General features: G+C 40.9%; 1 protein-coding gene across 7 annotated transcripts in view; it reads left to right on the plus strand.

Moving 5' to 3' along the window:
- The window catches only part of SGIP1 (SH3GL interacting endocytic adaptor 1), a 245,368-nt gene that overhangs the window by 23,904 nt on the left and 207,284 nt on the right, over nucleotides 1-14,180 (plus strand). For 6 of the 7 annotated variants that reach the window (XM_061633360.1, XM_061633359.1, XM_061633364.1 and 3 more), the window contains one exon: nucleotides 4,082-4,126. The exons of the other annotated variant lie outside the window; for it this stretch is intronic. In XM_061633360.1, the coding sequence (XP_061489344.1) occupies nucleotides 4,117-4,126 (10 nt within the window). In that variant the 5' untranslated portion in view covers nucleotides 4,082-4,116. The remainder of the gene's footprint in view (nucleotides 1-4,081; nucleotides 4,127-14,180) is intronic. 7 annotated transcript variants of the gene reach the window in all.

A 14,180-nucleotide genomic window follows, 5' to 3' on the forward strand; every position in this document is an offset into this window, starting at 1 on the left:
ATATGTAACTTGTCCCTCGGGTCCTCCTCCGTGCCTGAGGACTGGAAAGTGGCAAATGTAACGCCAATCTTCAAAAAGGGATCCAGAGGGGATCCCGGAAATTACAGGCCAGTTAGCTTAACTTCTGTCCCTGGAAAACTGGTAGAAAGTATTATTAAAGCGAGATTATCTAAGCACATAGAAGAACAAGCCTTGCTGAAGCAGAGCCAGCATGGCTTCTGCAAGGGAAAGTCCTGTCTCAGTAACCTATTAGAATTCTTTGAGAGTGTCAACAAGCATATAGATAGAGGTGATCCAGTGGACAGTGTACTTAGACTTTCAAAAAGCTTTTGACAAGGTACCTCAACAAAGACTTCTGAGAGAGTTTAGCAGTCATGGAATAAGAGGAGAGGTCCTCTTGCGGATAAGGAATTGGTTAAGAAGCAGAGAGTAGGAATAAATGGATAGTTCTCCCAATGGAGGGCTGTAGAAAGTGGAGTCCCTCAAGGATCGGTATTGGGACCTGTACTTTTCAACTTGTTCATTAATGACCTAGAATTAGGAGTGAGCAGTGAAGTGGCCAAGTTTGCTGACGATACTAGATTGTTCAGGGTTGTTAAAACAAAAAGGGATTGCAAAAAGCTCCAAAAAGACCTCTCCAAACTGAGTGAATGGGCGGAAAAATGGCAAATGCAATTCAATATAAACAAGTGTAAAATTATGCATATTGGAGCAAAAAATCTGAATTTCACATATAAGCTCATGGGGTCTGAACTGGCGGTGACCGACCAGGAGAGAGACCTCGGGGTTGTAGTGGACAGCATGATGAAAATGTCGACCCAGTGTGCAGCAGCTGTGAAAAAGGCAAATTCCATGCTAGCAATAATTAGGAAAGGTATTGAAAATAAAACAGCCGATATCATAATGCCGTTGTATAAATCTATGGTGCGGCCGCATTTGGAAAACTGTGTACAGTTCTGGTCGCCTCATCTCAAAAAGGATATTATAGAGTTGGAAAAGGTTCAGAAGAGGGCAACCAGAATGATCAAGGGGATGGAGCGACTCCCTTACAAGGAAAGGTTGCAGCATTTGGGGCTTTTTAGTTTAGAGAAAAGGCGGGTCAGAGGAGACATGATAGAAGTGTATAAAATTATGCATGGCATTGAGAAAGTGGATAGAGAAAAGTTCTTCTCCCTCTCTCATAATACTAGAACCCGTGGACATTCAAAGAAGCTGAATGTTGGAAGATTCAGGACAGACAAAAGGAAGTACTTCTTTACTCAGCGCATAGTTAAACTATGGAATTTGCTCCCACAAGATGCAGTAATGGCCACCAGCTTGGACGGCTTTAAAAGAAGATTAGACAAATTCATGGAGGACAGGGCTATCAATGGCTACTAGCCGTGATGGCTGTGCTGTGCCACCCTAGTCAGAGGCAGCATGCTTCTGAAAACCAGTTGCCGGAAGCCTCAGGAAGGGAGAGTGTTCTTGCACTCGGGTCCTGCTTGCGGGCTTCCCCCAGGCACCTGGTTGGCCACTGTGAGAACAGGATGCTGGAAGAGATGGGCCACTGGCCTGATCCAGCAGGCTCTTCTTATGTTCTTATGTTAAGAAATAATTGAAGATGGTATGCAAGGGTTCTCCGCATTTGTGCACATGCTTTGTTACTTTCAGCTCAGCTGAGAAACTTGGAAGAGATGGACAAATACTCTTTCCATCTAAGATGCTGTGCTAATTTATCAGGATACTGGGGAAATTCAGATTTCCTGAAGTTAGCTATGTGGCTGTATACAGCTGAAAGGGATTAAACTGTACTGATCAGGCTACCTACACCCTCAGTAACCTCATCTGGTACTGGTAAACCACAGATGTGTACAGTAAATGAGTTAACAACACTATACTTTATATAAAATCAGTGACAGGTATGTACTGATTAGAGAACAGGGTCAGTGAAATGGCCAGAACAGTTGGGAGTTCTGCAGGCTACATTATAACTCAACCTTTTTTCCAGAATCTTGTGAATTTCCAGTTGGTCAATGAAGATTGTGCAAACTATTTCCTCTGTAATCTCCCAGACTAAAGTATTACTGACCAGGACTGTGTAGTAGTAGTACTCCATCTATGTTGTATTTCCCCAAAGAAGAGAAGGTGATAAGAAGATTTAAAAATGGGGCATATTAGGGCAGTATTTCCTTACAGCCTGTATGTTGTGTGGCTCCAAAGGCATTTTCCAATACCAAGGTTCAAACCAATGTTCTAGAAAGCTCGCCAAGATAACTGAATTCTTAGATTTGGAGGACTCAATCCTTAATTAAAAATCTTAATATGAAATTCTTACTGAGCAGTCAAATCATGCCCCTTGTGAGAAAACTGATAAATATGTACCTATTCAAGCTCCGTTTAATTGAATTTGCATAGAGAAGTTCAGACAGTTATCTTCTTTATAGCCATCTCTTATAACACTTAAATCTGTCACTTAAAACAACATCCACCCAGCACATATAGCTCAGGTCATTGGAAAATCCTGCAGCAGCAAGTCTGACAGAGCAGATCGTTTAAGAAAACACAGCATGTTTAAACAAATGGAATATTTGTAACCTTCATCAAATTCCTCTAATCCTGTATTATGTAAAAAAGTAAATATTTACTTTTCCAAAACATTCATGAACGCCTCAGTTAAGATAGATATAGAGATAGATACCTGTATCTTAAATTTCCTTTAGCAGTCATTGAAACAACATTTAACTTCTGCTGTTATGAGTATTGGCTGTGGCAAGAATTCTCTATTTCCCCCTCCCTAAATACTTCCATAGCAAATATTTTTAGCAATACCAGTAGCTACAGAAGGTGACCAGGGTTTGATTTAAATATGAGTGCCTTGGAAGGAGATGGTAGAGAGCTCACATGTTGTGGTAAGCAACACCCTATGCATTGTCACCCCGTTATTTAGCCTTGTATTTGCTATTGCATTGCACGCTAAGACCTCTTCAAATAAGAGATGACAGTGGTGCCTGTGCTGGGTTGTGCGTGTGAGAGAGTGAGTGAGTGTTAGAGTTGTGTATGCTGAAAAGCTGTAGCCTGGTTCCACAACTTTTGGTTTTTACTTTCCTGACATTCTCATGCTTTTCTGAGCCTGCTGGTATTGAATGTCCCTTGTGCCTGTGTGCCTTTTGTTTCCTCGGTTTTTTTAAATGGCAATCCCCTGCCCTTTGGCACAGATGCTATTCAAGCAAAATTAATTCCAAGGCATTTTTGGAAGGTGGTCTGGGTGAAATTATGTCAGCATCCTCCTCTTGAGGATAATTGTTTAAAATTGTTTATGATGTGACGTCAGGCCAATTGATTTCTCTCTTGAATGGTTGGTGGGGGCAGGGAAGGAGGGGTGGAGATAGACATAAATGTGAAGCCAGCCTTACAGCTTCCCTGTGTTATGAGATCTACAGAAACTGACATCCTGGATACACGGGCTTTATCAGAAGGCAGCTGCGCAACTCCCTCTATACAGTGCCATGCCACTAGAATTTGTTTTTAATTTGATTTTTTTAAAAAAAATAATAATCCATTTTGCCCAACCTTGTTTACATTTAGATTTCACAGCAAAGCTCTCTGCTAATCTGACAGTGCTTGAAAATTTATCTTGTTCATCCGGATGCTGCAGCTAGATTATAGAGAGGGGAAGTGTATCACAAGGCACATAAACTGAGGGGCTTTTATGTGTGCGGTGAAAACGAGGGGGAGAAAAGGGGGGAATAGGTTCCTGTGTTCTCCAGAGGTATTGTGTCAGGAGATGCAAGCAAACTACCATGTGACGAGATAGAAAGCTGGAGGGATTGGTTGAGATACTAGCAGGCGTGTGAGCTAAGCCAGCTCCCTCCACCCCTCCCTTTCTTTCTCTCTCTCAGCATCCTTCTGTGAGCCTGTAGGTGATACAGTTACAGCAGCATCCATGGCCTATCTTTTGCCTTAGCATACACTCATTCTGGTTTTTTTTCTCAAATTTTTTCCTCTGACCACTGCACCAATCATGCATCTAAGACGCTGGTTTTAAGGGCTTACATTAAGCATCTGATAACTGGAATCGTAATTTCCTGTATTTTTTCAGGCTCAGTGGGAAGTGAGGAATGCAATTCTGCCACCATGATGGAAGGTAGGTTCTGTTCTGACTATGCCTTAACATTTTTAGTGCTGTATTTATAGCAGTGTTTGAAGGGCAAAACTGTTGGTTCTTAATATGAGTATCATTTGTAGTAACTTCTGGGTGTAGGATTAAAAATTTAAAAAGCCCAGCTTTGGTGGTGCAAATAACTGACTTGCCAGATACCATCTCTAGTGATCTGATTCTTGGTTCTGTTGATGCTGCTGCCGATGGGTACATTTTTTATTCATGCAGATCTTCTCAGGATGGAAAAAAATCAGTAGTTAGTGCCCTGTAGAAATATTATGTGCCCAATAAATGGAATGAGAGAATTGTTTGCATAGCAAATATGGAGTATTGGAGTATTTTATTTTATTACATTAAGAAGGATGCTTTGATTAAATGCTGCTCTCTTAAAAAACCAATGCCACTTTTCCTCTTTTTTTAAAAGGAAAAACCAGAAAAGGATTGCATAAATCATTGTCCAGATTAGATTTTATTAATCTTTTATTGGAGAAGGATTTTGTCTTGTTCTGAAGTTAATACTTTTTTTAGACATACATCTGAAATGCTTGAAGGATACAGATATATTCAAACATAAGAAATGTCCTTTTGTCTTTTACCTATCAGTGTTGTATTTGTGGTTGCAGGCCATAATATAGCAATCCTACAGCCCTTTAAATTGCAGCAGTTGTGGCCATAGAATGTTAGGCTCTTCTAGTTTAGAGGTTCACTATAGTGAAATGGATGTGACATTATGTTAAAACAACATGGCCCGCTAAGTGTCATTGGACACTCATAGCAGTATATCCAAACATGCACATATAAGCATATATGGTTGAAATGCGGAACATAATTCAGCCTGACAGATCTTGAGAGGTTTTTTTTATCTTTTTGAGGGGATAGTACTGTAACCATCTAGAATACCAAGTTTTGTTTCACCAGTTCTGAGTCCTCAAGGGAAAGGAATCCACCCCTGGGATGTTGTACTAAGAAAAAATTCTTAATTGTATTACAGTTTCTAAGATGATGACAAAATTAGTAATGAGGTTAAATGCATTCATAGCAGGTATACTGAGACTGCGTTTTTTCCTGGCTTTCATACCATAACATGGTGCATAGATACTACCTCTTACAAAAATGATCCATGCAGTTTTGAATCCAATACAGATGTATATAGATATATAGAATACAGCCTAGAGTGATACACAGCTCAAACATGAAAACTGCATTTATGTTGCATATTCAGTAAAGATTCATGATATCAAAGCTAAGCATCTATTTGTATGTTATTTCCCCTACAGACACTGTAAGGTGTCTATGGATGCTATCCATATCCCAGCCTTTTCTTGACCATGACAAATCTCCCATTGATTTCAATGACTTTGGATTTTCATCTATAATTTTATAAAATCAGAAGGGATAGTTTGTAGTGTACCAGAATTCAAATAAGTTAGCTAAGGGTTAAAGCCCTACCATTTCCTGAAATTAATCAAAGCCTCTTTTATAACAGGATATACAGTCTGTACAGCTGAAGGACGAGAATAAATTTACATGAATTGCACTTTGTGGCCTGTGTGTTGTTTTTTAAAAAAATCTTACCTTACTTGCAATATGAAATTATATATGCAAATTCAAACCCAACAACACTTGTAGTCTATTTAATTTTTTGTCATTAAAGTAGCTGTTTGAAGATCATATCCCACTAACACACAGCTCTGATTTCCTTCCCCTTTTCCATTATATATTGCACTGTCACATCATGGACATTGAGTTCAGCACATAATGTGTGAATTAAACAAACACATGTACAGTGAGTTTATTGTCTATGGTATCAGGAATTTGTAAGTACCTCTGAGATTCATAGGTGGCATTTCCTGGAGATGATAAAAGAATTACATTTTTTTGTTTGCGTGTGTGGTTTTGTTTTGAGAGGGAAATACACACACCAGTAACACTTGTTGATGTGACCTTCATCAACACTTACTAGTCTTTTTAATTAGCATAATGCTTTAGGGAATCACAGACAACTGAGAAATAAAAGATAAAATCTTTTCTAAAAGCATAAATATGAAGACTCTCAATTTCAAAGGTTGTCAAGCTGATATTTGGGTTGGGGAATTGTGAGGTCCATTTGGAGCAAATCAAAACAACTGAACTATTTTCCAAAGTTTCTTTTTCAAATATGCATCCAAACCATGTGAACAGACTTGAGGGTCATTTTTTGTTATATTTGAAAGAATGAAAAAAAAATCTGTTTGTTACTTCATTAGTACCACAAATCATGTTTGAAACATGCAAGGCAAGATATGCTTTTTGAAAGTAAACTCTAAAAAAAATTGTAAGAACATACATATGGAACTAGTGATATTGAGGCTAAGAAATGAACCTGCTTATTCTTTAACTTCTTTAATACAGGCATACCTTGGGTCATCTATATCCACGAGGTCAATGAAGATAAAGCTGGGGGTGGCGGGACCACCTTAATTGTGACTTGCAGCACAATTCTGTGCATGTTGACTTAGAAGAAAGTCCTATTCTGTTCAGTTAGACTTATTCCCACATAAGTGAATATAGGATTGTAGTTTTATTAGAGCTGCCTTCCCTGGGAGAACTATCCATATATTATGATCTCTAGCCTCATAGAAAGCAGTACAGACCTTCTCTCCCACATCCATACTTTGTCGTCTTCTTGGCTATCATTCTCTGAAGATCTATCTATCACTTTTTTAAAAAGATATTTTAAATCTAATGTTTTGTAGCGATTATGTATTTTGTGGCTTGGATATTAACTAGGCTTCTGTGAATGGAAGCATTCCTTTGGTTCACAAACACCAAGATTCAGTGGAGGATCCTGCCAACAGAAAGTGGGGAGGCAGTGTTGATGTGTGTGCGTTGTTGCATGAAACAGCATACGTTACGTTGGAGTTAAGTTGAGCAAGAAACATCACAGAGGCATTAGATCAGGTTAAGAGTCTTTACTACAAGACATTATGGCTTAAGGCTTTAAGATTACATGTAGAGTTGCTCCCCCCCCAGGAGAGAAGTTCTCAGTTCAAAGACATGACACAGAAGACTCAGCTCAACACAGATAGCTGCTAGGACTCTCCCAGTCTATCTTGCTGCTACCATGGCAACGGCCTTGGCTGTCCGTTCCCAGACTGGGCAAAGACATAACTCCTTCTAGCTACAGTTCTTCTCCATCTCTCATAATACTAGAACTCGTGGACATTCAAAGAAGCTGAATGTTGGAAGATTCAGGACAGACAAAAGGAAGTACTTCTTTACTCAGCGCATAGTTAAACTATGGAATTTGCTCCCACAAGATGCAGTAATGGCCACCAGCTTGGACGGCTTTAAAAGAAGATTAGACAAATGCATGGAGGACAGGGCTATCAATGGCTACTAGCCGTGATGGCTGTGCTGTGCCACCCTAGTCAGAGGCAGCATGCTTCTGAAAACCAGTTGCCGGAAGCCTCAGGAGGGGAGAGTGTTCTTGCACTCGGGTCCTGCTTGCGGGCTTCCCCCAGGCACCTGGTTGGCCACTGTGAGAACAGGATGCTGGACTAGATGGGCCACTGGCCTGATCCAGCAGGCTCTTCTTATGTTCTTATGTTCTTACAGTTCAATGGTCAACAATTCCCCCTTTTTCCCATCATGTCTGTAATTCATGACAACAATAACAATAATACATTTCTACAATACATCTTGCAATACAGTTTACATTTCAGTACAGTTCAGAACATCTCTGTACATTTAGCTAACACTTTATTCAATCAAACTTTGGCTGAACACAAGTCAGATACAACGTATCAGAATCCATTTCAACCTGTTTGTGCATTCCAGGACTGGTCACCACCCCCACTGTGAATCTTTCAGGCGGTTTCCCCATGTTTGATCTTGTAGAACGTCTTAAAGGCACTAGGGCTTCTGCTCTCTCTGCCCCCCCATTTGTGCTTGTGCTTGGCACAGCGTGCCCAGGATCCTCCATTTTCTCAGCCTTGCGTTTCTTCGATCTTCGTTTCCCACAAATGAGCTCATTTAACGCATCTCTGAGTGGAATATGTGTGCCCTCCACCTTTATGTCTAGATTTGGCTTAAATGTTTGTGCTTGTGTGTCATCTGACCCTGTAAGAATGACTGTTTCCCTTTGATCCCAAGGCTTTTCTGAGACTTTAATGCTTCTGCTCAGAACTAATTGCTGTGTTTCTGGCAACCAAATTCTGAAATATGCATTCTGAAATCCCAAAACAAACCCTTGAAGTGCTCTGGGTGCAAGTTTGCCTCTTCTTTTTCCCTTTGAAATGTGGACCCAGCAACGTGCACCGAATTTTTGAATGTGTTGTATTTTCGGCTTTCTGCCAGTGATTTTCTCATAAGGAGACATTCCAAGTGCACTGTGTAATACCCTTGTAACACACTGTCCAATTTCTCATTCCAGCAGCGTGCACTCTGCCGCAATCCATAGATAGACTTATGTAACTTGCACACAAACCCTTCCTGTGACACAGAACCCGGAGGCAGCTCCATGTATATCTCCTCCTTTAAATCACCATGGAGGAATGCTGTCCCTATATCATAATGATTAATGTGCATCTTCTGCATCGCTGCTAGTTTCATCAGAACACGAATAGACTCATGTTTCACAACCGGGGCGAAAACAGCATCAAAATCTGTTCCATGTTGCTGGGTGAATCCCTTGGCTACCAAACGTGCCCTGTACCTCTGTACTTCCCCAGAACTTGCTTTCTTCTTCTTAAACACCCATCTGCAACCTATGGCCTTTTTATCCATGGGTAACTTTATACTGTCCACGTGCCATTCTTTTGCATGGCTTGTAATTCTTCCTGCATGGCCTGCTGCCATTTGTGCTGCTCTGCCTCAGGCATCAGCCTGATTGCTTGAAATGATGATGGCTCTTCTAGTTCTCTGTGAACCTCCTCCATCTGGGCAGTAAATACCGACGGCATGCCTTTTACGGCTGTCTGTTTACAGCCCTGACCATCATTCCCTTTCCGCCCCATTAAACTCAAGGCATCAGCACACTTCACACCCATGGACATTTTAAACTGTGAATCATTAAGGCTTCCCTGCATGCACACTTGATCTCCCCTCATTACAAAACATTGGTCTTTGTGAAACAAGACTGAAAAATCACAACTCACCAGTTTTCTCACAGACAACATGTTATGATGCAGTTCTGGTACAAACAAACATTCTGACAGTATTCCAAGCTTATCAAATCTCACCAGTCCTCGGGCTTCCACATTCTTGCGTGATCCATCCGCTAGTGAAACAAAGTCCTACACGTCTTCTGAAGCGTAAAACAAACTCCTGTCTTTAATTAATATATGGCTTGCACCGCTGTCAAGAATCCAGTCAACAGGTGCTAAAGTTTGTGGCTTCTGTTTACAAACAAAGTTCACACTTCCCTGCTTCAAGCCTCCTTCACTGGAGTTGCGCTTGACTGCACAGTCCCTTTGAAGATGCCCACGAGCCCCACAGGCATAACAAGATTTCAGCCGCTGCTGCTCCCGCTTGTTTTCCTGTCTGCAGCTGCTTTCTTCTTTCAGCTTGGCTCTTTGCTTTTCCTCAGCACTTTTCGCCTCTTGTCTCCGCTGCCTTCCTCACTTCATGCTGCTCTGGAGGGTCCACCAATCCTCTGGAATACATTGTGGAGGGAGCAAGGATTGGAGGGGGGAAAGGAGACTAGGCAAGGATCACCTCCTCCATTTTCCACATGCAGGAGCATAATCTGAGTGGACATCTATTCAGGGGATGCTTCCACCAGTCAGAGCAAACTCAGGGTCCCAGCCTGTATAACCACAGTGTTCTTTTTTAATTTACTGTTATATTTGTGTGTTTTTTGTCAGCTGATTTGGGATACCAGCTGGAAAGACAGAATGCAAGTTAAATAAGTCAGGGGCCACCAACCTTTTGGGGCCCATGGACACATTTGCAAACCAGAGAAATTGTTGTGGGTACCACACATGCACACCACAACCAAGCCTATTCTATTAGCTACAACAGAATGCTGCTTTCAAGCCTAATTGGGGAGGGGGGGCTGCAGGATCCAAGGAAGGCCTTTGTGAATGCATGTCCATCCCTCTGATGTCATGTTGGCGACTTATTTAATAAATTATGTTAAAATTACAGCATTTCTTAATCTTAATTATATAAAGCACACAGGCCAACCACAGCCTTATAGATAGGTAAGAACTATCCTCCCCTCCACTTTGACTATGAAACCATTCTGTGCTATAATGCAACAGTGGGGAATCTGTTACCCTTCACATGTTGGATTACAGCTCTCATCATTCTTGATCATTGGTCATTCTGGCTGGGGGTGATCAAAGCTGGAGTCCCATGGTATAAGGAGGGCCACACGTTCCCTGACCCTGCTATAGTGCATTAAGGGTTTTGTGGAAATACAGTGATTGGCTGATCTCCCTAATGACAGACATGGTTCAGGCAGAAGCATTTTTGTCTCCTATTGGCTGAGCTGCTCAAATGCTGGCGGGAGGGAGGGAGGGGGGGTTGAAAAGGCCATTGAAAGAAGAGGTGTATCTAAGGAATAACGTATCTAAGCAGGATACAACCAGAAGCTGTTGAGCTGAGATGGCATATATTGATTTGAAATAAATAATCAAATCAATCTTAGGCTGCAGGCCATGAGGCCACCTGTTTCCACCCATCTAAGGAAATTTTAAGACAAAAATGGTCTTGTATTTTATATGAATATTGCATGTCAAAATGAACTTTGTCCTGACCTGAAAGTTATCATATAAACTAAACACATTGATCCATCTTATGTCCAAACATGAGCCAGATTTCTGTTCTGCTGTTTTGACTCTAGGAGACTGATTGTATAACAATACTAGCAAACTGTAATTATTATTACCTGGAACAATATTATATGGCACCTTCTTTGAGGTGGCTAGGATAAACCTGTATTACTAGAAATTCATTTGGGCTAATGCACATGCCTAGCACTGGAATTGTTTGGGCTTTGGGGAGTATGCAGTATGAATGAAGTAAGAGGAATGGGTGGCCATCCTAAAGGCCTGAAAAAGCTCAGCAAATAACTACATTTATGATGATGGAATCTGCAACCTTTGCTGAGCTCTGCCAGGCCTTTAGGATGGCCATGCATTTCCTCTTATGTCATTCACACTGCTTACTCCCTGAAGTATTGAAACTGATTCAGTTTGAAGCTGCATACTTGTGCCTTTTACAGACATTTAATTTCTACATGTGGTGGGGAATCACGAGGATATTGCCTTATGCACGTAGGCCTCAAATGCACAATCTGTGCCCTTTGTTTTATGTGTATAGATGGTACAGTCTGGGCTTACATGCATTGGTCACTATGCACATATGTTCCCATGTAAATGTAGCATCCAGTGTGTGGCATCAGGTGGGTGGGAATATTGGAACAGCCAACGCAATCCTAAATGTCCATCATGAATAGATGAGCACGGTGATAAACATTAAAATAAAGCATAAAACACACACTTTTTAGAAAAGCATTAATACCTTTAAAAAACAGAGAAAATTAAAACGTATTTGATTACCTAATAATAAGAGAGGCATAGTCCAAAATGTTATGAATGAGCAGCTTCCATGGTCAAATGAGAACAAACTTTAATTTAAAGGCAACTAAGTATAAATGGGTGTCCCCTCTTGAGAATCCCCCCCCAAAGAATTAGAGGTGCAAAAACACAGATGGAATATTCGTGTCAGTCTACACTAATTTTGTTGTAGAATAATCTACTTTTGAGTTACTCTTTCTTATTTTTTGAAAATTAAAAATCTTGAAGACAGCAAGAATGACTTCTGTATCTTAGGCCAACAGTAATGCAGCACTAACAATTGTTTGTCCTTCAGGCAAGATAACATTGTGGAAATGTAAAGCTTGAGGCATTGCAGCTGACAGCACAGCACACATTCCAAATAGACAGCATACCTTCTTGTGCTATATTCTCTACTACAGACAAATGGCAGAACTATTTTACCATTTTTTCTAATTCCTCTGCTTTGGACGGAGTGCAAAACCTTGTTAAAAACAAAAATATTAACAGATATCCCCCTTTTTGTAATGTTTTTTCTACTTTGGGAAACCTCAAGAGGTGGATCATTGAAGATGAAACCTGATAGATATTGTTGCTGGTGATTATTGTACTTAACACATAATGCTTTTAAACATGTACAGTGCTTCCCAGTCATACTCTAGTTTCTGTTCACAACAACCCTGTGGGCTAGGCCATGTGCATTCCCAGCTGCTGATAGGAAACAGTAAAACTGCAGCTTGCATATAGCTGGTTACAAAGCCCATGGCTGACATGGGATTCAAACCCAGGTCCCCCATGGCATTCACAGGTAATCCATAAGAAAAGCCCTGATGAATGAGACCAAAGGCTCATCTAGTCTAGCATCCTGTTATCCCAGTGGCCAACTATAGATGCCTATGGGAAGCTGGCAAGTAGGACATGAGTACAACAGCACTCTCCCCAATTGTGCTTTCCAGCTGCTGGTATTGAGCGATGTGCCATCTCCAATACATGAGGTCATACACAGCCATCATTGCTAGTAGCCATTGATAGTCTTATCCACCATTAATTTATCGAAGCCCCTTTTGAAGCCATCCAAATTGGTGGTCGTTACTATATCTTGTGGTAGTGAATTCCATGACTATGCACTGTGGAAAGAAGTGGTTCCTCTTTTGTCTATCAAATCTTGCAACATTCAGCTTCCTTGGATGACCTTGGGTTCTAGTATTTTTAGAGAGGGAGAAAAAATTATATCCACTCTCTCCGCACCATGCATAATCCTGTACATGTCTATCATATCTCCCCTTACTCGCCTTTTTCTAAACTAAAAAGCCCCAACTGTTGCAACCTTTTTACATGCAGAGTTCTTCCAGTCCCATGGTTATTTTGATTGCCCTTTTCTGCACCTTTTCCAGCTCTGCAATATCATTTTTGAGATGTGGTGACCAGAACCGTACATAGTATTCAAAATGTGATTGCACCATAGATTTGTATGACAATATTACGATATTGACGTTACCTTTCTTAGTGATCCATATCATGGAATTTGCCTTTTTCACAGCTGTCACACACTGGGTTGATAATTTCATTGAACACCACAACTCCAAGATTTCTTTCCTAGTCAATTGTCACTAGTTCAGACCCTATGAGCGTATGTGTGAGGTTAGGATGTTTTCCCAACGTGCATCACTTTACCATACTGTTCTTTGCAGGTTTGATGCACTGTCCTGAATTTGGCTAAGGTATTTTTATATTCTGTTCATGGGCTACTAAAAATGAACCCATATGAGTATTATAGCTTGAATAGTTAGCCATCATTTTTCCTATAATTTGTCTGATCTGAAAATAGGCAAAAGAGTCTTCATTGCAAAGCACCCTTAGACCAACCTCTATAGGGCCAGCCAACACTATCCCCCATTCTCCACATTTCAGTGTCTTATGTAGGATGTTCAGGGATGCAAGATCTAGTGATACTATTTTAGAGCCAGCTGCAGCAGCATCCAATGCTGTGAACTCAACAGCTGGTGCCTTCCACAGTGCTCCTTTTTTGTTTTTGAGCCATCCGGGTGAGTTCATCTCCCATAGATGCTTCCAACATCTACAGGTCAAAATACAGCATAGTCAGTGTCCTTTCAGCACCTGACTTTCCATCTTTGTGTTTTAAATATACAGGACTTTTTTTATATATCACAGGAAGTGAAAAAGTGGAGAACAAATTCCATGTCATTTGAATATTCAGTAAAAATCTTTTCAGTACTAATAAGGTCTTTCAAGTGCTCCCCTCTTCAGACTTCACCCCCCAAAGGTGTGGACAGTTGGGATGGCAAGGCCAGTGGGAGCAGGCCCCCACTTTCCACATCATACTGTGTTAATTGTGTATGACAGGAGTGGGGAAACTTTTCCGGCCAGAGGGCCAGATCTTAATCTTCCCCTCCCCTGGCAGACCAAAGTTGGCAGATGGGCCAGGCTACCAGCTTGTCAATCATCTGATGTCATAGTGATGTCAAGTTGTGCAT

Source organism: Rhineura floridana, chromosome 6 (genome assembly GCF_030035675.1).
Source record: "Rhineura floridana isolate rRhiFlo1 chromosome 6, rRhiFlo1.hap2, whole genome shotgun sequence".
Taxonomy (NCBI): domain Eukaryota; kingdom Metazoa; phylum Chordata; class Lepidosauria; order Squamata; family Rhineuridae; genus Rhineura; species Rhineura floridana.